Source organism: Biomphalaria glabrata, chromosome 7 (assembly GCF_947242115.1).
Source record: "Biomphalaria glabrata chromosome 7, xgBioGlab47.1, whole genome shotgun sequence".
NCBI classification, from domain to species: Eukaryota; Metazoa; Mollusca; class Gastropoda; family Planorbidae; genus Biomphalaria; species Biomphalaria glabrata.
This window is the reverse complement of record NC_074717.1, coordinates 36744404-36766198: the sequence shown is the minus strand read 5'-3', so window position 1 is coordinate 36766198 and position 21795 is coordinate 36744404. Positions and strand designations below refer to the sequence as shown.

Here is a 21795-nt window from a genome sequence, read left to right as displayed (position 1 = left end):
GGGCAGTACATGCAATCGCCCTCCCCCCAAACCCACCGAATCGGCCAAGATACCAGAACGGGAGCGACATAATATAAAATGTATATATTAACTCAACTAATTTTGTTCACAAACTATCATTTCTCCATAAAAGTAGTTCCGCCCCCCCCCCCACTCAAAGGATTAAGGTGGGAAGGGCAATAGAAATATTCGCCCCCCCCCCAATCGGCAAACAGGGAACGACATAATATACAGATCGGTTAAAATATCAATAACAAGTTTTAATCATATAGATATTTAATTGATTCTGTTAGCAAGCTGTGATTTCTACAAATAAATTGGACCGCCCCTCGAAAGTGTATGGAGGGGGGGGGGATTGATAGGCCTACCATCGCCCCTTCCCGACCACACCAAATCGGCCAACATACTACAGGGGGGGAGCGAACTAATCTAAAAATAGGCTGAAATATAAATAATTAGTATATATTATTAACAAAAGTAATAATTTCATATACAAATTGTGTGAATTCTATACTAAAATTCTTCCGCCCCCCCCCCTCGAAGGTGGTGGTCGGCCGAGTGGGGGGGGGGGGGGGGGGGGCGATCGCCTCTCCCCCTGGATCCGCCAGTGCCTTATATAGGGCAGATGATGTAAGGGTCATCTGTTTCTATAGACCACAATTTATGAAGGTGTCATGTGGCCATCACAACGACAAATTGCCTTTACTTTTCCCCAACTAATGTCAGGTACCCATTACAGCTAGGTGAACTCCAAGGCACCCTAAAGATCCAGAAATTAAAAATCCCAGTCTTCACCAGGATATGAATCCCGGGACCCTCCGGTTCAGACCCTCAGCCACAGCGTTTCCTCATAAGGTTTCCACTAATATCTAGATCTAACAAGAGATTTTAAGACGTCTGGAATATTTTCTTTTTCATGATTTATTAAAAAATCATAAAAGTTGAATTATGTTAATGAATTTATAGCTCCTTCTTTGTTATATTTCTTTTTTTGAAACTTAAAATCACAACTTTTCTTTTGAGTGAAAAGCATACATTCTTTTACAACTAGTGTGTTATTCAGATAAGATAGCTTAAAAAAAGGAGTGAATTTAAGTTTTGCTGGCCAGTTTACATACTCTTATATGATTTTCATTTCTCATAATTTAAAAAAAAAAAGGATTTTTTTTTTCTTAAACATTTGTAGATTATAAATAAATTATTTATAAATGAATTTTAAGGCATCTTTAAATGTTGTTTGTGATTTCAAAGTATAATTAATTTCTAATGAGAATATCTCAGTGGCAGTTCTTCAGATTGGTGCACTGTCAAAAATTAATTTATATGCTATGGCCATGGCACTAATTCCTCAACACTGAAAGAGACCTTTCTAATGCTGCATTAGAAATAAATAAAAAAAAATCATCTTAGCAGTATAAAAAATTTTTTTTTTTCATTTGTTAGTTTAACTTGTTTGGGATGTTCCTTAAGAGTTGAAGATTGTTACATCCGCAGGACAGCAAGAGATGGGGGCAGCCATCCTGATTCAAAAAAGCAATTACTTTTTCCTCTATCTCAATATCTATACAAACCAAAATGTTAGTTGTTTTTTTATACAAGACTATAAGTTTAACTATATTAGCTAAGTGCAAGGAGTTAAATACACAACAGATATCAAAAGTCAAACTATCGACATAATATATATCTATCAAATTGTATGTATAATATTGTGTTATTCTTAACTAATGTAGTCCTATTTATTTCACCCATTGTGTTCCTTTACTTTATTTCTTCACAGACCCACATCAAAGTGGGTCACTAAGTTTTAGAATTACAATGAAGAGAATGCATTTCCTCTGTCAAGAAATAAGGTATTTAAAGCCCTAATAGTGTCACTTTCTACTCCTGTCTACAACATTGTGACAAATTATGCAAATTGGAACTGGGTCTGCACTCATCCTTAATGTTCAGGCACATTGTTAGCATCACATTGTATTGTGTATAAAAGAAACATGAAAAACAATATTTATTTTATAAAAAAAAAAAAACTTTTAATGAAACTGAAGTTAGTGAAGTCTTAATATTTTACACCAATATCTATTGATTCATAGATAAAAGAGGCTGACAGAAAAGTTATGATGAGCAATCGTATTTCAGTATCAACAAACAAATTACTTAATCTCACAATATGTATTGCACATTCATTCTAAACCAACTCTTCAACTGAAACAGACCATTGTATAAATAATGAATCCATGAAACAAACACACCACAGTTATGCTACAGTTTGTGCTTGTTAATTGGAAAAAAAACTCTGGCCATGTCCAATTTGTAGTACCTATTACATATAGTCAGAGACAAAATCTATTAGTAGTGCAATGTATTCCTTGAGTAATTTAGTTCAGTTTGTCAGTAGGGCTAGTGTTGAGTCCACTTAATGGATTTCAGATCGATTCCTTCTTGAACCATTTCCCACAAAGGACTGAAACAAATACTCAATACATATACATTTACCAAGTAAAGCTTAATATTATATACTTATAGTTAAGAAGTTGTTAAATAAAATTTTTCACTTATTATTCATAAACTAGTTGTTTTTTTTTTAAACAAAAAACCCTCACACATACCTCATTTCACGCAACTTTTTCACATGTGAAATACATTTCTTGATGGTGAAGTCAATCTCTTCATCAGTTGTGAATCTCCCAATGCCAAATCTGAACAAATGTAAGTAATCAGAAGATATAAATATATATTTTTTTAAAATTTATTTTTAAAATTAACCCGTACGTATGTTAAAACCTAGTCAATATTTACCTGATAGATGAGTGAGCCAAATCTTCATCTGTTCCGATGGCTCTCAGGACATAAGAAGGTTCCAGAGAGGCTGATGTACAGGCACTGTAAGTTAAAAGTAAAATACAATTCAAATATATACTTGATATGGCAGACATTCTGATAGGAAAAAAATTGATACTAAGTAGAACTAATGCTAACAGAACAGCAATTTTCATCACAACAGATATTTTATACAAATTAGAAACTCTAGATGATGTCTCTACAATGGTAGATCAACATATGAAATACATTTTCACATCCCTTCCTAACTTAATAAATTGTAAGCAATGAAGTTAAACTAAAATGTAAAAAAAGGGGATCTCTAAAGCTTTTGGTGAATTTGATGTAAAATGTTATTTATAAATTTCATTCAGTATTTTCCTCATTGTCAAGTTTTCACTACTAATTATGTCATCATATCGTGCACTGTTCTCACAGACAGCCGGTAATAAAATATGTGTTAAATTTTTTTTTTAAATAGTTAATTAAAAAAAAATAATTAGATTTCATTTAGAAACTAATCCATGCACATTTAATGGACAAATGTCAACAAGAGAGAGGGCAATCTTCTTAGTATTTAAAAAAAAAATTGAATTAGGTTTAGTAATCATGTACATAAATTGTGCAACATTTCTGAGTGGCTGTACACTCTAAATGTGAATATGTTCTAACCTTCCTGATGACAAAGCAACATCTTTCAAGGCCATAAGGAGGCTTTCACCTTCCACGTAAGCAAAAGATAGATTTACACAACCTATGTAAATACAAACACAAGATTCAGCTAATACAATACATACTAGAAGTATATCACACATAAAATAATAATCAATAGTAGTGGTATTTCAAAATACTTGTCTTAGGTTATCTATCTGTACATCTATGTATTTTTTTTCTTAAAAATCAAAATAGATTTTTTTTTTTTGTAATTATAACTTCGACAAAGAGCCATGAACTCAGTTAATGGAATGTACATTCACAATAAAGTAAGTCAATTGTGAAAGAAGTCATGTATGGAAGTCAACAAACTCTACAGTTGTATATGTGATACATTACTCTCGGAATTGTTTCAATCTATGCTCATAGTTTGTGTATAAAAAAATGTGTAAAATGCGAATGTTAAATAGATATATGCTAGGACAAATTGTACAAGTGCTCATTCTTTTCTAGTGACATTAGAGCAGGGATCAGGGTGCTTTAGCAAAAAAAAAAAAAAATGACTAAGTAAAGTTCGTCTCAAATTAACATACATAACTAGATTTAGACAATGATACACATAGTATGTAATTATCTTTTTTTTTTTATTTGAAGGATAGTCTGTAATTTATAATAAGATAAGCATTTTATTGAAATGAATGTATCTTAGTTGCCTGTACCTGGATAAGTATTCTCAGGGTCACCATTTCTGATCACCTTAGGACAAGCTTCCATGATGCTGTGAACCAGTCTATTTGAAAGTGATTTAATCCTCTTGCTGTCATACTGTCAGGAAAAAACATTAGAAATATCAGAATTGCATTTTTTGTCTCCTTGTTTTATAAGTAGTAAATGAATTTGTCATTTGAAAGTCTATGTTATATCAAAGATACCAATAGTAAAAGCTTTAGTAATTGAACCTTTTTTTTTTTAAGACTAGGTTTCACCCAAATTAATATTTTCATTTATTTTTAGTTGGCCCTTCCAGAAGCTTCAAGTGAAAAGAAAATAAGCCATTCTAACAGAAAACAAATAGCTATACAAAACAATTGACACTTAACAGTTGGGAAAAGTAGGTACTGGATAGATCCACTCATAGAGCATACATAATGGAAGGGTCCCGGATTTACGATGGCATACACACCAGAAGTAGAAAGAAGGGTGAAACAATGCCTGGTGATTATAGTTGCCCAAACCTGTTTGTACCTTTAGTGCATGAGAAGTTGGAAAGGGAAAAGATTGTCTCTCAAGACGTAAAATGCCATACAAATGAAACATAATGGTTAACCTAAAAGGATACAAACACAACATTACCTTCACAACAAAGAAATATGAAAAAACTTGCCTCCATTTCTTCTTGAGCCAGCTCACATGCAGCACCGATGCCAACTACCAAGGGAGTCGGAACTGTGCCACTTCGCATTCCTCTTTCCTGGCCGCCTCCACTTTGGAGGGGCTCGATTCTGACCCTAGGTCTTCTTCTGACAAACAGTGCACCAATACCTAGCAAAAAGTTAATCTATAACTTTCATTTGATTACAACTCTACATAATGAGATTCACATTAAAGACAAGTGTTTATGAACTACATAGACTCTTTGTATATTGGATAAAATAAAAGTGACAAATATTTTGACACTAGGAAAGAAAGCAACAGCTACAAACCTTTTGGTCCATAAATTTTATGTCCACTTATTGACATGAGATCAATGTTCATTTCATTGACATGAAGTGGAATCTTGCCCACAGCCTGGGCTGCGTCCGTGTGGAAAAAAACTTTTTTAGCTTTGCACAAGGCACCTAGAGGTAGAGGTAAGAAACTTGAATGAACAAAGGAAACAGAATATTAAAAAAATTATATCCAGGTCATCAATAACTTAAAAACAAAAGGACTGAAAAAAAAAAGCTTTATCAAAGAAAAATAGAAAATAGAACCATCCTTATAAGTCCGATAAATAAATATATGACTTCCAAAATTTTTGTCTTTTCTTCACCTTCAAAATGTTACAGTGGCGAGTGTAATCTGTGGAACTACCTCCATTCATAGAAAAGATTAATATAATAAAACAAAAAACTTTGTAATTTCATATATATGAAAATATAAAGAATTTTTTAATAGTGATTCCCCAGTAAAAAATTTTTTCATTTTTTTTTTACAAAATCTGTAATAAAGAATAAAAACAAAAGTATACCATTTTGTATGAAGTGATGTAGGGTAATTACCAATCTGTTATAGGTTGTTAAATGTATGGAATGATGTAATTACCAATCTCTATTATAGGTTGTTAAATGTATGGAATGATGTAATTACCAATCTCTGTTACAGGTTGTTAAATGTATGGAACGATGTAATTACCAATCTCTGTTATAGGTTGTTAAATGTATGGAATGATGTAATTACCAATCTCTGTTACAGGTTGTTAAATGTATGGAATGATGTAATTACCAATCTCTGTTATAGGTTGTTAAATGTATGGAATGATGTAATTACCAATCTCTGTTACAGGTTGTTAAATGTATGGAATGATGTAATTACCAATCTCTGTTATAGGTTGTTTAACCCCAATCTCATTATTGATTGCCATCACAGAAACCAACACAGTCTCGGGACGAATACTTTTCTCAAGCTCCTTAAACATACCAGAAAGTAAAATTATTACTTTGTAAAGAGAAGTGACTTAAATCTTTATCAGGATTTACATCACTGTTCATTTTTTAAACATTCTACAGCTACTTAACTGGATGTGATAAACAAAAAAATTGTAAGAAAAATCTCTCCTTACTTTGACATCAATGAGACCATTATTTTGAACACCCAGATATGTCACATCGAAACCCTCAGCCTCAAGAGCTCTGCAGGAGTCTAATACACACTTATGTTCCTGGCAAAAAATAAACATTAGACACATCTAAGTCTTATTCCATCTCATTTAAATTTTAAAATTTCCTACAGTAAAGAAAAAAAAAATATATATATAAATATAAATGGAAAAAATAAGAAACTAATTTACATGTCTAGGAAACCCAAACATCTTTTAAATTAAAGAAGCATTGGTATAAAAATATTGAAAGGACAAGTTTTCATCAGGAAAGTGAACTTATGTTTACTAAAGCTTTATAAAGGTGCTTACAGTCTGTGTTGTGATGATGTGATTTTTCTTGCCCTTGTAGAACCTAGCCACACCCTTCACAGCTATATTATTAGATTCAGTGGCTCCACTAGTAAATATAATCTCTTTGGGATCTGCTCTGATAATATTAGCCACTTGCTGAAAATAATGTTCAAAACAATTTGAATAAATGTATAATACTAGAAAAGCTCGGTTTATTTAATTATTATATTAAATTATTTTATTAATTACTATAATTATTATATTAAAACTAAAAATAGGCTTTAATGTCACTACTTTAGTGAGGTTAACACCCCAAATGTATAACTAAAAGAAATAAACTAGATTTACTTTTCTTGCTTTCTCAACAGCAGCTTCACTTTCCCAGCCGTAGGCATGTGTACGAGAATGTGGATTTCCAAACTGGCTCAACATGTACGGCATCATGACATCCAACACTCGTGGATCCTGAGGATGTAGAAGTGATTTAAGGAGTGAGATTCGAATTTCAACAAAGCAAATTAAAATTAGTTATTTAACATGACCCACAAAATGACACAGACACTCTGACAATCAGTAGGCTGATTTCTTCAATTTTAGTGGAGCACATTTTGTTTATTTAACTGTTATTAAAACTGAATTGACACAAATCTCAGCAGCTTCGTGAATAGAAGATAGTAGTGAATGGAACATTTGAAAATTGAATTTAACACTTTTATTGTCATTACTATTACACTGTTGCACAAGCTAAGTTCCTTCATATTGTTACGATCCTCTTCTACTCCGGCCTTCTATAAACACTGCTAAACACAACACAACACATCAACACATCAAGAACCTGCCAACAAGAGCTCCACAATAATCTGGTACTTTAATAATGAGTGAATAAGTAGAAGACAGCCAATACGACACAATTGGCAACACAATAAGCTACTACGAATGTTAAACTGTACATCACCGTATACAACTCTACTGTCTCTATTTCTTCCTAGACTCGTACATAACACTTGAGGACTCGACAAGGACCGACTTCATGGCCAACTAACAGTCCTGGTCTCAACGCTCTCCCGTCTTGAACTGCCGCTTTCTTACACACTGTGCCACTCGTACCGCAGGCTTTCGATCACATGACCATAACATTGGTCATATTTGCGTGTGATCGTAGTACTGTCCCTTGTCCATGGCCCCGCTGACCTGAGTGATTCACGGGTGTGTCAGCTGAGCCTATAGTTAACCCTTTTGCGCCGCCAATAGGGTCGTAACACTGCCCCCTTCTCAGATTTGTCCGTCCCGGACAAAATCTATCACACGACATGGGCAGTGGAGGTGAATCGATGCAGGAGGAGGTCTATCGGTGGGGGCGACAATGGGCTTATATTGCCATCTCGATGGAGCCATCTGCGTTGTATTCGGCGTATGTCTCTTTCTCCTACTCCAGGTCACCTTCACCTGGCTGCACTGACGTCGTGGTTGCATCGCCATGCACTTTGGACTGAGCAAACGTCGCCTTCTTCGGTCGCTCACTTCTGAGGGCAGCCACTTAACACACGGGGAGGGATAGGATGTCAGGACTGGGGTCACCAAGATCGCTGGCCTATCAGGTTGTTTCATAGGGTTTTCAAGAGACGGGTTTTTTTGGGAATGGGTGTCAGGTCCACAGGAGGGGAGATAGTGGCACACATCATCTTCAGGCTTGTCCGGAGGGCAAACTAGCGGAGCAAGTTGGCAGCACTCCACTTGCGAAGGACCCTCATCTTCAGCATCAGGCTCCAGTTCACTTACTTGACCATCACCAGGTCTCGTCAGCTGGACAAACGTCTGTTGGGTGCAGACCTTGCCGATGGGTTTCTTGGAGTTGGCGTTCTCCCTGCAAAGCTCGACACACAAAGTTCTCGCCAAACATCTGAGTGCAACCATCTTAGATCTGTCCGTCCCGGGCAGATCCAGCTTCACCATGGTACTTGTTGAGTCTGTCGATGTGGACGACCTTCAGTTTGGACCTTGGGCTCTTCTGTATTCGATACACGACATCGTTGATTCTTTTTATCACGCGGTAGGGTCCTTCCCAGTCTGTTTGAAGCTTTGGGGACTTGCCTTTTCGTCTTTGTGGGTTGTACAGCCACACCAGATCGTTCTCATGAAACCCAGCGGCATTGGCCCGTTTGTCGTACCTTGTCTTCATGTGGTCACTGTTGATCTTGATGTTTCTGCGGGCTAGAGCGTGAGTTTTCTCCATCCGTTTTCGGAGATTTGCGACATAGTCTGTCGAAGAGGCTGGCACATCTCCCGGGATCCCGAATAGCAAGTCACAAGGTAGTTGCAGCTCTCGGCCGAACAACATCTTTGCTGGAGTGTAACCGGTGGTGCTGTGAATCGATCCTCTATATGCCATAAGGAACATTGGGATATAGGTGTCCCAGTCCTCTTGACGTTCATCGACGACTTTCGACAGATGTTGTTCCAATGTTCGGTTAAATCGTTCCACCATTCCATCTGACTGGGGGTGAAGAGGGGTTGTGCGTGTCTTTTCGATGCCGAGTACCTGGCACATCTCTTGAAAGATCTTGGATTCGAAGTTTCGACCTTGGTCGGAGTGTAACTCCCTGGGAGGACCGAATCGGCTAATCCAATTCTCCACAAGTGTTTCCGCTATGGTGGTGGCTTCTTGGTTTGGTATCGCATACGCTTCAGGCCACTTAGTAAAATAGTCTATCACTACTAGAACGTACTTGTTTCCTCTCTGGGATTCAGGAAATGGTCCGGCTACATCGAGCGCTATTCTTTCAAAGGGGTTACCGACGTTGTATTGCTGCATACGTCCCCTCGTTCTCCTGTGCGGGCCCTTTGCTGCTGAACATGCGTCGCATCTTCGGCACCATTCTTCTACATCATCCCGGTAGCCGAACCAGTAAAACCGCTGGCGTACTTTTTCAAAGGTCTTGTTGACACCTAAATGTGAACCACTGGAATTATTATGGATTTCTTGCAGCACCTCAGCAACTCTCACTTTAGGCAACAACAGCTGTAAGCGATTGCATGTCCCATCTGCCGTTTCCCAGACCCTCTTGAGAACTCCATTGTCGATTGTCAGTGAGTCCCATTGTGCCCAATATGCCTTGGTAGCAGCTCCTTTATCAGAAAGGTGATGCCATTCTGGTCTTTGTCCGTCTTCCTTCATAAGCAGAATGGGAGCCAGGTCCTCATCTTTTAACTGGTCTTCTCGGATTCTTTCGTCGGACCATGACCCGGAAGCTTGTACCCCAAGATGTCGACAATCAACGATAACTTCCTTTTCTTCAACCTTGCTGCAGTGTTTACATTCCATTCTGCAAGGTCGTCGAGACAGCGCGTCAGCATTCTGGTGAGTTTGTCCTTTTCGGTGTTGTGTCTCGAAGTCATAGGTTTGCAAACGTTCAATCCACCTGGCGACTTGTCCTTCCGGACTTTTAAATGACAACAGCCATTGTAGAGCAGCGTGGTCTGTCCTAATGATAAATTTTTGCCCATATAAGTATTTCTGAAAATGTTGTATGGCATCCACAACTGCCAGTAGCTCACGTCTTGTGACACAGTAGTTTCTCTCGGCTTTGGACAAGCTCCGACTAAAGTAAGCTATGACTCTCTCAGTTCCATCTACCTTTTGGGATAAGACAGCACCTATTCCGGTATTGCTCGCATCAGTGTCAAGTACGAACGTCTCTGCTGGTATCGGGTAGGCCAGAATGGGCGATGAAACAAGAGCCTTTTTAAGTCTCTCAAAGGCCTCATGACATTCCGTTGTCCAAATAAACGGCCGCTTCGGTTCTGTCAATTGATGAAGGGCACTACAGAGGCTAGAGAAATTAGGCACAAAACGTCTGTAATACGTGCAGAGTCCAAGAAAGCTTCTTAACTCCTGGATATTAGCGGGGATCGGCCATCCATTTACGGCTTCAACTTTATCCGGGTCTGTGCTGACTCCCTCCTTTGACACGATGTGCCCAAGGTACTTGACAGTCCTTCTGAACAAGGAGCACTTCTTTGGATTCAATTTCATTCCAGCGTTTCTAATTCGTTCAAACACTTCCTTCAGGTTTGCAATATGTTCCTTGAAGGTTCTGCCTATGACGATAATGTCATCTAAGTAAACAAGACACGTGGTCCAGTTGAGTCCTCTTAGCACATGCTCCATTAGTCTTTCAAAGGTGGCTGGGGCGTTACAGAGGCCAAAAGGCATCACGGTGAATTGCCAGAGACCATTACCAGCAGAGAAGGCTGTTTTATCTCTGTCCTCGGGGTGTAGTCCCACTTGCCAGTAACCGCTCTTTAGGTCAAGGGTGGAAAAGATCTGTGACCCAGCAAGTGTGTCCAATGTGTCGTCAATCCTAGGAAGCGGATAGCTGTCCTTGTGTGTGGCGTCATTTAGTAATCTATAGTCGACACAAAATCGAGTGGATCCATCTTTCTTCTTTACCAAGACTATGGGTGAACACCACGGACTGTTGGATGGTTCAACAACCCCTTGCTGCCTCATTCGTTCTATCATGTCCATAGCTTCTTGATGTTTTGCTAGCGGCAGGCGACGTGGTTGCTGTCGGATGGGCCTAGTGTTTCCTGTGTCTATTCGATGCTGGATCAGGTTTGTTCGCCCAACGTCCATTTCATCAGATGGCAATATGTCAGAGAACTCTCTTAGGAATCGTTCTGCTTTGGTGTACTGTTCTTTTGACAAGATCGTTTTGGCTTCTGCCAGAAGTTTAGTAACCTGGGGTTCACTGGGCTTGAGTATTCCGTCGGGATTTTCACTGCTGCAGTTTCTTATCATCTCTAGAGCATGGCAACCAGCGATGAGGCTTCCTTCCCGTAAATGTTTCTCCTCTGTGCCGAGGTTCATAATTCTTACGGGTACCTTTTGGTCTTTCCCAATCGTGACTAGTGTCTTTCCTACTGCTATCCCGTTATAGTTGGTGTTCAAGCTTTCTACCAGCGCGGTTTTTGTCGTGGGATAGTCGTCCTCAATCTTCCCCCAAATGATCATTTCCGACTTAGCAGGCAAGGTTGTATTTTCCACCAACGTAACCCTTCTGGCTCGGCCATCTTCTTCATTTTCGTCGCCAAGCAAGGGTACTTCGAGGTCCCCACATTGTAAAGTGCCTCCGCCGATATTCAAAGAAAAGCCATATTTCAGCATGAAGTCGAGTCCTATTATGCAGTCATCTGTGACGTCAGCAATCAGGAATTCGTGTTTGAATGACTGATTTCCGATCTCGACTGTTATGTCGATCAGGCCTTTTATGGGCATCAGTTCTCCACTGGCTGTTTTCAACGAGTAGGCCCTAACTGGCGTTTTCTTGCTATTGTCCACTTTATCCGTCCGGATGACTGATCGTGAGGCACCAGTATCAAGGAGGAAGTGATAGTTTTGACATCCAATTTTCCCGATGACCTTTAGACTCTTACTTTGCCCTAGCACGGCGACCGGGATGATGGTTGCAGGGGCTCTCATTCTCTGTGTCGCCGGGTTCCGCCCCTTGAAGCCGGCGCGTGCTAGTTTCCCTGGTAGCCCCGAGAATTTGGTCGTGCATACCTTTCTGATCTGTAATGGGTTCCAGTTTGTGCAAATCTTCTAGTGCAGCTTCTTTGTATATGACCGAGTTCACCACAATTCCAGCATCGTACAGGAACCCTAGGTTGACTTTCTGGTACTTGGTTTGTTCGTCGTTCATCTAGTGCCTCTGTCACCCTTCTCACAAGTTGTGTAAATTCTTCCTCTTTGACTTCTAACCTTCGGCCTTGATGAGTGCTCCCTGGTGCGTCTTTGGCGGCTTCATATGAGAGAGCATATACGAGGGCTTCACTGGCCTTACGTTTACCACTAACTATGGTGGCTTTCTTTAACTCGGGGTCTCGAAGGGCATCAATGAAAGCGTCTGTAATAATGACTTCCAGAAAATCTTGTGCGGCGGTTGGGTAGGCTAGATGTGTGAGGCGTTCGATGTCTGTCTCTAGCTCCTGTAGTGTTTCATCGGGGCGCTGTTGTCTGGTCTTTAGTTGCACACGATATACTTCTTGCAGATGTTCATCCCCGTATCGGAGTTCCATAGCCTGGACTAGGGCGGCGAAGTCTTGCTGGTTCGGTAGAGACTGTAGCAATTCGGAGGCTTTTCCTCTTAGGGATAACACAAGGGCTGTTGCTTTCTCCTCCTCACTGATCCATTTGTTAACTTTGGCTGCTGCGTCAAATTGCTTCTTGTATACTGACCAGGACACGGAACCATCAAATACGGGGGGCTTCATTTTCCCGGAGACTTCAGGTACAAATGACGTCATATCTGCTTCTGGTACAGTTGTGTGCTTGCGTTGGACTTGTATCTTCATTTCGTCGATGGCCTTCTCCACTGCGTTGACCCTCTGATTCATCTGCTCGTCAATGTTGGTGATTCTCTCCTCCACAGCATGTATGCGTTGGTTCATTGCCAATAACTCCGTTTTGATTCCCGAGTCCATCGTGTCTATCTTGGTGTCCATGGCATCTATCTTGTAATTGATCTGTTCCAGCAAGTCCGGTTCGACCTCAAAAAGATATGTGTCCGGATCTTCTTTTTCCTTCACCAGTTCTTCCCGAAGGCGTGCTTGTAAGGTTTCTTTGTTGCCGCTCGTCTTCAGGCCTCGATCACGGAGCTCTTCCTTCAGTTCCTTCACACGGAGTTGGTCTAACGTTTTCATAGTAGCCATAGCGGATCCGTTCCTATCCGATACGATCCGATCCCACTTCTGACACCAGTGTTACGATCCTCTTCTACTCCGGCCTTCTATAAACACTGCTAAACACAACACAACACATCAACACATCAAGAACCTGCCAACAAGAGCTCCACAATAATCTGGTACTTTAATAATGAGTGAATAAGTAGAAGACAGCCAATACGACACAATTGGCAACACAATAAGCTACTACGAATGTTAAACTGTACATCACCGTATACAACTCTACTGTCTCTATTTCTTCCTAGACTCGTACATAACACTTGAGGACTCGACAAGGACCGACTTCATGGCCAACTAACAGTCCTGGTCTCAACGCTCTCCCGTCTTGAACTGCCGCTTTCTTACACACTGTGCCACTCGTACCGCAGGCTTTCGATCACATGACCATAACATTGGTCATATTTGCGTGTGATCGTAGTACTGTCCCTTGTCCATGGCCCCGCTGACCTGAGTGATTCACGGGTGTGTCAGCTGAGCCTATAGTTAACCCTTTTGCGCCGCCAATAGGGTCGTAACAATATGAATAAACAATATTAAATATTAAGCATTAAGGGTTCAATTTTTTAATTACATCTTGAAAAATGATAGGCTACTGATGAGTAGGCCTATATTTTAAAAATTAAGCAATTAAATTAAGCTAATTGCTATACAAATGTACAGTTAAATCTATTTCATGAGGAGTTTTTTTTTTTAAAGATATGTAAAAAAAAATATTAACCACGTAAAAATTGCATTATATTAAAGAAATCTAACCAATGGAGTTGTGGCCTGGGTATCCAAGTAAAGTGGTCGCATATCCTTTGGGGGCATTTCCTTTGATTGTGTCGCTGAAACTGTAAACAATAGAAAAGGTTAGGTTTGGCAATAAATAGATCTAGAATCTAAATACTTTTACAGAATCTGACATAATAATAACAATATTATTATATTATATCAATAATTTGAATATAATTTATTATATATATATATATATTAATTTATTTCTTAAAATAGTAGACCAATTGTTCTATTCTATATCTACTATTAGTAGTATTACACTATTAGTAATATTATATCTATTATAATCTATTTAATCTATCAGACATGTACATTAGACTTGGTACTTTGGACACTTTTTAAGACTTTTACTTTTGTTATTAGATCTACTGATCTAGTTAAGATAGTTTAGAGTTAAATAGTTAAATCTAACTAATCTAAGACTAAGATCTATGATTAGATTTATTAAATTTTTATCTAGACCTAGATCTGGATTTAGAATCTAAATTAAAATTTTAATTATTTTCTAAATCTAATCTAGGACTAGACTAGAACTGATCTAGATCTATTTTTAAAAAAAATAGGCACAGTCACTGACCAGTGTGAGTTTGTGAACTTTGTGTCTGGACAGTGAGTCTGTTGTTACTACTGCTGCTTTCGTTATGATTATGCATTGTACACGAGGATGCTGTCTGTGAGTTTCTTGAAAATGATCGGGCAACATCTTTTATAAGCTGTCTAGAAATTCTCGGAAATTGGCAAAGCATTTTCTGTCACTAATCGGTCTCAAAACAGACTAAGTCTAGAGTCTAGATCTTCAAAGAGGGAGACAAGCCAAAATACCAAAAACAAAATATCTTTACATAATATTATAGATAGTTCTTACTAAACGATAATATTACATTTTGAAAATCTTTAAAAAAATATATCGAAGTAGATCGAGATCAAAATGTATACAAAACAATGCACTTTAAATTTTTGATGATTAATTTATTAAAGATTATAAGCCACCACAAAAGTAAGAGAAAAATTAAAAAAATTTCAATAATATATATTATTGTTAATATTATAGATCTATAGTCTAATATAGATCTATAATATCTAGATCTATTTAGATCTATATGCGTTTCTCTCTAGGTCTAAGAGAGTTGAACTTTTAAAAAATAATATTTTTGAGTAGAAAGTAAACGATAACCCTTATTTGAGCTGTTTACTGACTACCACACTAAAATGGCAGCCTCCATGAAAGACGTTAGTTTCTTTTCTATTTACAAACAATTTATGCATTTTTTAAAATGTGTTTCATAGTCGTAACTAACCTAGAGCTTCTTCTTCGTTCTCATTTTTATGCTGGAGTGTTCAGATGACTAGACCAATAAATAATATATGAGATGAACTGCGCAGTGGTTTCCAAATCAGGGAGCTCTCTGACTCCAGTCCTGACCATGAAATGATGATGATGATGATTGGCATGATTGATGATGATTATGATTGATATTATAATTAAATTTTTTTATTACATTAATCTAGAGTCTATATTATAGATCTACAATAATATTAATTATTATTTTTAATTTAATATAGACTTCTAGATCTAGTTATCTTTTTTATTGGAGTGTTTTGGGGCCAGTGTCTTGTACGGGCCTCTTGAACTCTTGGTAAAGAGATCAGTCCTGGAGTGGAGTATATGGTCAGCATTCTCTGGGGACACTCCACACTGGCAGATTTCACTGGTTCCAATTTTGAGCTTCCGTTACATATGTTGATGTTGTCTCATTCTGTTGTGTCTGGTCCTGAGTCGAAAGATTGTAAAATGTTTTACATAATTCGGATGTTCCTTCAGAGTTGAAGATAGTTTACTTCCTAGTCCAAACCTCCCGCAGGACGCCGGGGGATGGGAGCGGGCAGGGTTTGAACCCTCGAACGTCGATAAATCCGAACGACAGTCCAGCGAGCAAACCGCACGACCAGGCAGCCATTAGACGTTGATCTTGACGGGATAGCTTATAATAGGCATCATCTTTCTTGTGATTAGGATGAGAGCTTGTCCATTTCTCATTTATTTTATTTACTATTAGTTTCTTCATTTCTTCTGGATAGAGTGCAATGTAATGAATGTTTAATTGTGATTTTGTTCTCAGACTCTTGGCGAGTTTGTCAGCCTTTTCATTTCCTTCTAGTTCACCATTAATAAGTTCTATATAATGTGCTGGTATCCATTGAATAACATTTTTTTTTCTGTAGTTGTTAAGCTTTATAAGTGCTGTCCTGAGTCTTTTTTTTTTTTTTTTTTTTTCGCATCGGTTAGAAAGCCATTCTGACTGTGTAGGGTACAGACTGTTTTCAGCATCTCTGTGATTCTGATGTTGATCTAGAACAGTGGTTCCCAAACTTTTTTGTCTCGTAGACCCTTTGCCATGTTTTCCAGTTTTCAGTAGACCCCCTGAATTCTTTAGTGTAAATTCATTAACGTTAACATAAACTTTTTTTTTTTTAGGCCATACATAGTCATTGATGAAATTCAAATGAAAATGAAGCAAAATAACATTTAATATGCATTCCATGAATTGACTAAACAAAAAAAAAACGCATATTGGAAGGAAAATTTATTAATAAAATGCCCATATTGAGCTTCAATTTTGGTTTAACGTTGTATTTTCTCGATTATATGATGTTTGACTAATTTAAATTTGCAAAAAAGGAAATTCATCCTGTCCAATGCATACATACTACATTCATTTAGTCCTCACAAGAAACCCTGAGATTATGACTTCATTTTGACAAAATTTAGGTTATCACTTTATAGCAGCAAATTAACCACATTAAATTTATGAAACAAATCTGCTAAACAATAGACTATGTCCGATTGCTGCTAATTTTATTATTTGATTTTAAAATTGGATCTTTAGAACCCAAGATTTCAGACAAAATATTGTCACACTGTTCAAGGCATACATAAGCCTTTCGACAACTATCATACTTCAGTGTGATGATACAAAAATAGCTTTTTATGATTTCTTGATTCATAACAAAAGGAAAATATGATAATAATAACACTGTCATAAGGTAAGATTAACTAATCCAGCTTTTTTTTTTTTTAAAGAAGTATGTCATTTGCAAGTAATTACATAAGAACCTTTCAGTGTCCTATCATTACACCTTTAAACTGTATTGTTTTTTAAAGAAATTTTTATCATGATTTCAGATATAGGAATGTGTAAAAACAGATTTTAAAACCTCTTCAATGGTTGGCAAAGTCAATTTTTTGCCTATGGTGTGCAGTTTTCTCTTTTGTGATGTTTAATCAAACATTTTTTGTGATGTGGCTCTGTTCTGAACTTAAAGTTTTCAAAAGTATTTCAAATCTGAGTCTATTTTATCATGCTGGCATTGTCTCAAATGATGTTCCAGATTTTATGGTTTCATAGCGACATAACTTTAAACTTTGTTGCATAAAAAGCCCAAATGCAATTGCTTGTTGACAAGAACGAAATGAAGCCAAATTTCTAATAACCAACAATATTACTTTCATGTAGTCAAAAATTAAGCTAATTAAAATAAGATGTTAAAATTTTAAAATACAAAAAAAAAATCATTCAACTAACAAGGTTAAAATTTAAAGGATTAACTAAGGCACAAATCGTTAATAGAAAATGAAATTTAAAGTCTCGACATGCTTAAATGAGAGCCACTATTGTAGACCCCAATTTACAGGTCATAGACCCCCACTTTATTTTTCACTTCCGTAGACCCCTTGGAAGTCATTAAAGACCTCTGGTCTGTTTAGACCACTTTGGGAATCACTGATCTAGAATCTAGATCTATTTTCTATATCTAGATTATAGATTAGTCTAGATCTAGATCATGAGTAGATGATCTATTTTAAAATTGTAGCATAATTTATTAAAGATTTGAAAACTTCATGTATATAACTATAGACACTATAGGGAGTATAATCCATAGCTTTTCCAATCCATTCATTAGTTGACTCATTTTGAAAAGTTACGTGGGGTAACTCTAGCATGACTTGCATAAATAAAAGAGTTATCTTTCCATGACTTTTGGTGGTGTCAGGCATGGTTGGGCCATGAAGAGAATTATATATATATATATATATATATATATATATATATATATATATAATTTTAAGTATCTTCAGTTGTAGACTAATACCATAAAATTTTGTCATCTGAAATCTCTTTCATTTGGTTTGTTTTAACAACAAAAGTCTTATTATTATGTTATTTTTACAACAATGTCTAATTTTGGCAATAGAACAGTGTAATATGTTGGAAGGTTGACTGGTAATGCGGTATGCACTCCAGGTTGTCATCATGATCTTCCCATACTTAAGCAATGTCTACCACCATCCCCTAGCTCTGGCCTAGGACTTAATAATTATCATTTCTGAAGAAATGTGTCTGTAAACTTTTAGTTAAATAAGACATCATAGATCTTGAGTAAAGTAGGTTGCAATAATGGAGTAAATTTAGGGAAAAGATACACCACATTTTAATTCCCTAGTTACCTGGAATGATGAGACCTATGAAAAAAGTATCCCTGCCACTTTATCCCTGCCACTTTATCCCAAATTAAATAAATTGTTTTTAATCATGTTTTAGAGTGATGCTCAAGTTACATATGAAGACCAACAGAATATTAACAGATTTGCTAGAACTAATTCCCGTCTCATGGACTTTAAAGAGGAGTTGGCAGCTAAGGAGGTTGGTTCGCTTTATTTTTTCTCACGCAGGATAGAAGTATAATGTATAAGTATCTTAAACCAAATACGTTGTCATAAATATCGAATCATCAAACACAGGTGAAGAACTTAACACATCTTGCTATTTATTTTTTTATTAATTATAATGTTCAAAGACAACATCAGCATATAGAAAGACTTAAAAAGACCCACGATGGGATGTAATAACCAATAATAAGAGTCATCAACAGTCATCTGACAGGATGGACAATTAGTGCTTGTGTTTTGTGAGAACAATTTGTTTGTAACAAAAGATAGGAAAAAAGATTTGAATCAAACAGAAATTCCTTTAGTTGCTTACAATACCTGGATTGTGTTCACATATTGTGTTAATTATTTTATATTTATGTGTCACTTTATAACAAAAATCAAAACACATTTTTTATTCTTTGTTTCAAAAAAGGAATTAATGTTTAGTTTAATTGGTTTCTATTTCAGAAAGAATTTGAAAATCTCAAAGATGCAGAAGATGAACTGTTGATGGCAGAGGGAGATTCAGATGTAGTTCCATATCCTTTTTAGAACATGTTTCTTATATTTAATGTAATTTAATATTCAAGGTACTTTTCTTATATTTAAGAAACATCTTTTACTAAAAAAAAAAAAAAAATATTTCAAGAACATTTTTACTGTACTAACAAATAATTTGGGAACATCATCTAGGGAATACATTTACACAGTCACAAATATAAAGGGAACATATTTTACTGTAGTACAAATATTTAATGAACATTATTTACAGTGATAATCAGATTTTAAAAAGTGAAGGTGCTGCATATACAACACATAATAGACCATCAGACATTAACATACAAAGTTAATAGAACTTTAAAAAAAAAACAAATTTATAAACTGTTACAATAGCATTTAATTATTTGTTGGTTAAAATGTAAAAGAATTTTATTGAAGCCTATTTTGAAAGTGTGTTAACCAATTTCTGTTTCTAGTGTGTTATTTTTTTAAGCAATCTGAAGACATAGCAGAACAAGTATAACCATCTCTTTCACTTGCAGTTGATATTGTGTACTTGCTCAAAGTTAAACCTCTCCTTACTCAACCCTTTTAAGTTCCAAAAAAAAAATTTGTTTGGAAAACTTAACATTTCTTAAATAAATGTATGTGTGTTTGTGATAGAAGGAAGATACAAGTTGCCATTCCAAACACCAGTTTTTCTGTAATGAAGATTAAAAAATGTAAAACTTAAATAATGATTCTAAGACCATTAATTTAAGATACATTAAAGATAGCACTTCATGATCTGCATACACATTTTATCTCATAACTAAATCATGGCACTTTAGGAAATGTTCAAATTCAATTTGATTAAATCTATTGCATTGGAATTTCAAAGTTAATCACTAAAATCAAACTTTTAATTACAATTGTATTATCTAAATATAAAATTCTAGAAGAATATTTCAATATATTTGACATATTGTTAATATTGTTATTGTACTTGACCTTACCCTACATATCAAATTGGAGAAGTACTGGTTGAAATGACCCTGGAGGAAGCTCAGGCTGCCCTGGAAAAGGCCAAAATAACCTGCCAGCAAGAGATTGACACCCTAAAGCAAAAGACAGAAGCCCACAAGGACATTCTAAATGACCTAAAAACTGCACTTTATGCAAAGTTTGGCACCAACATAAACTTGGACCTAGATGATGAAAGCTAGAATAACTCATTCACTATAGGGCTTTTTCTTTTCTTTTAGGTATAAGATATGACTAGAAATTGTATGAATAAAACATTTTTTTTATCAATTCATTTTTTGCTTCTATTAAATCAATGTATATCTTTGTAAAGGGTCATTTCCCATAATTATAATTAAAGAAATCCCTGAGTTGTCTTTCTTAGACATTTATTAATGCTAAAAAAAAGTAAGTTCCCCTTTCAGCCCTCTGCGATCTACAGGGCAGATGATGTATAGGTCATCTGTTTCTGTGGCCTATGGTTAACCATGGTGTTGTGTGGCCAGTACAATGATTACCTGCCTTTACTTTTCCCCAACTAATTTCAGGTACCCATTAGAGCTGGGTGGACTCAGAGACACCTTAAAGATCTCAAAATATAAAATCTCAAGATTGGAACCAAGCATTTTACCCTTCAGCCACCATGTCTCCCATTAATACTAAAAAAAAAACATTTTTTTATATTGATAACAAGCAAGCTATGGAGTTGTTGGTGTCAATCCCAACATTCACTATCTGTTTAACTCTTCTTGTAAAAACAACAATGACCAACCCTTACCCCAACTCTTTTGTCTCATACATGTTGCTGTGCAATTGTAAATTTGTGGCATGAAAATGTCATTTGCTTAATCCTTCTAGTGGGATCTATTAATGAATTAAAGTCCCCCCTCCCCCGTCCCAAATTTTTCTATTTAAGGGTTTGAAATAGAAACATTCTAAAGATCCACTTACCATAAAAGGTTTAAGTCTGCCCTGATTTCTCCACTTCATATCTCTTACTTTTTCAATGTATTCATTGAAACTAGAGAATCTTATTGTTATATCAGCACATTAAAAAAAATTATGTACAAAGCACAATTTTTTTAAAAAATATACAGTTGGGAAAGGGGACTGCACCAAATGCTATTTGAGATGAAAATATTGTCAAATTAAAAAAAAAAAAAGTTACAAGTCTCTTATTTTAAACTCCTTCAGAAATAGTAAGGAAAAGAAAAAAATTATTTGTGTCAAATTGAAGACAAGCAGACTGCCACTAGTCAATATAATACTATTTTATATGTCAGCACCTTACTAAGAGAATTAGCAAAGGACAGATATCTAGTTAAGTCATTTTTCAGTGTAGCATATAATTCATTATTAAAATCAACTTACAAAATGGGAGGAAAAGCGATTTATCTATTTATAAGTGAACATAACAGGAAAGTTGTATAGGAAGCTG

The 21795-nt window shown here is 36.3% G+C and overlaps 2 protein-coding genes across 2 annotated transcripts; one reads left to right on the top strand and one right to left on the bottom strand.

Moving 5' to 3' along the window:
- Positions 1-2022: 2022 nt before the first annotated feature.
- LOC106061755 (cysteine desulfurase-like) lies at positions 2023-14999 on the bottom strand. The gene is made up of 13 exons (XM_056035673.1): positions 14721-14999; positions 14120-14199; positions 6971-7087; positions 6641-6778; positions 6293-6391; positions 6046-6139; positions 5175-5309; positions 4856-5013; positions 4191-4296; positions 3490-3571; positions 2797-2880; positions 2607-2696; positions 2023-2461 (listed from the first exon to the last, which is right to left on the bottom strand). Exons 1-13 carry the CDS (start codon positions 14887-14889, stop codon positions 2398-2400), a joined length of 1416 nt encoding a protein of 471 aa, XP_055891648.1. The 5' UTR covers positions 14890-14999; the 3' UTR covers positions 2023-2397.
- Positions 15000-15288: 289 nt separating this feature from the next.
- Positions 15289-20648, top strand: LOC106061756 (prefoldin subunit 4-like). The gene is made up of 4 exons (XM_056036618.1): positions 15289-15373; positions 18745-18846; positions 19323-19398; positions 20361-20648. Exons 1-4 carry the CDS (start codon positions 15353-15355, stop codon positions 20558-20560), a joined length of 399 nt encoding a protein of 132 aa, XP_055892593.1. The 5' UTR covers positions 15289-15352; the 3' UTR covers positions 20561-20648.
- Positions 20649-21795: the final 1147 nt, after the last annotated feature.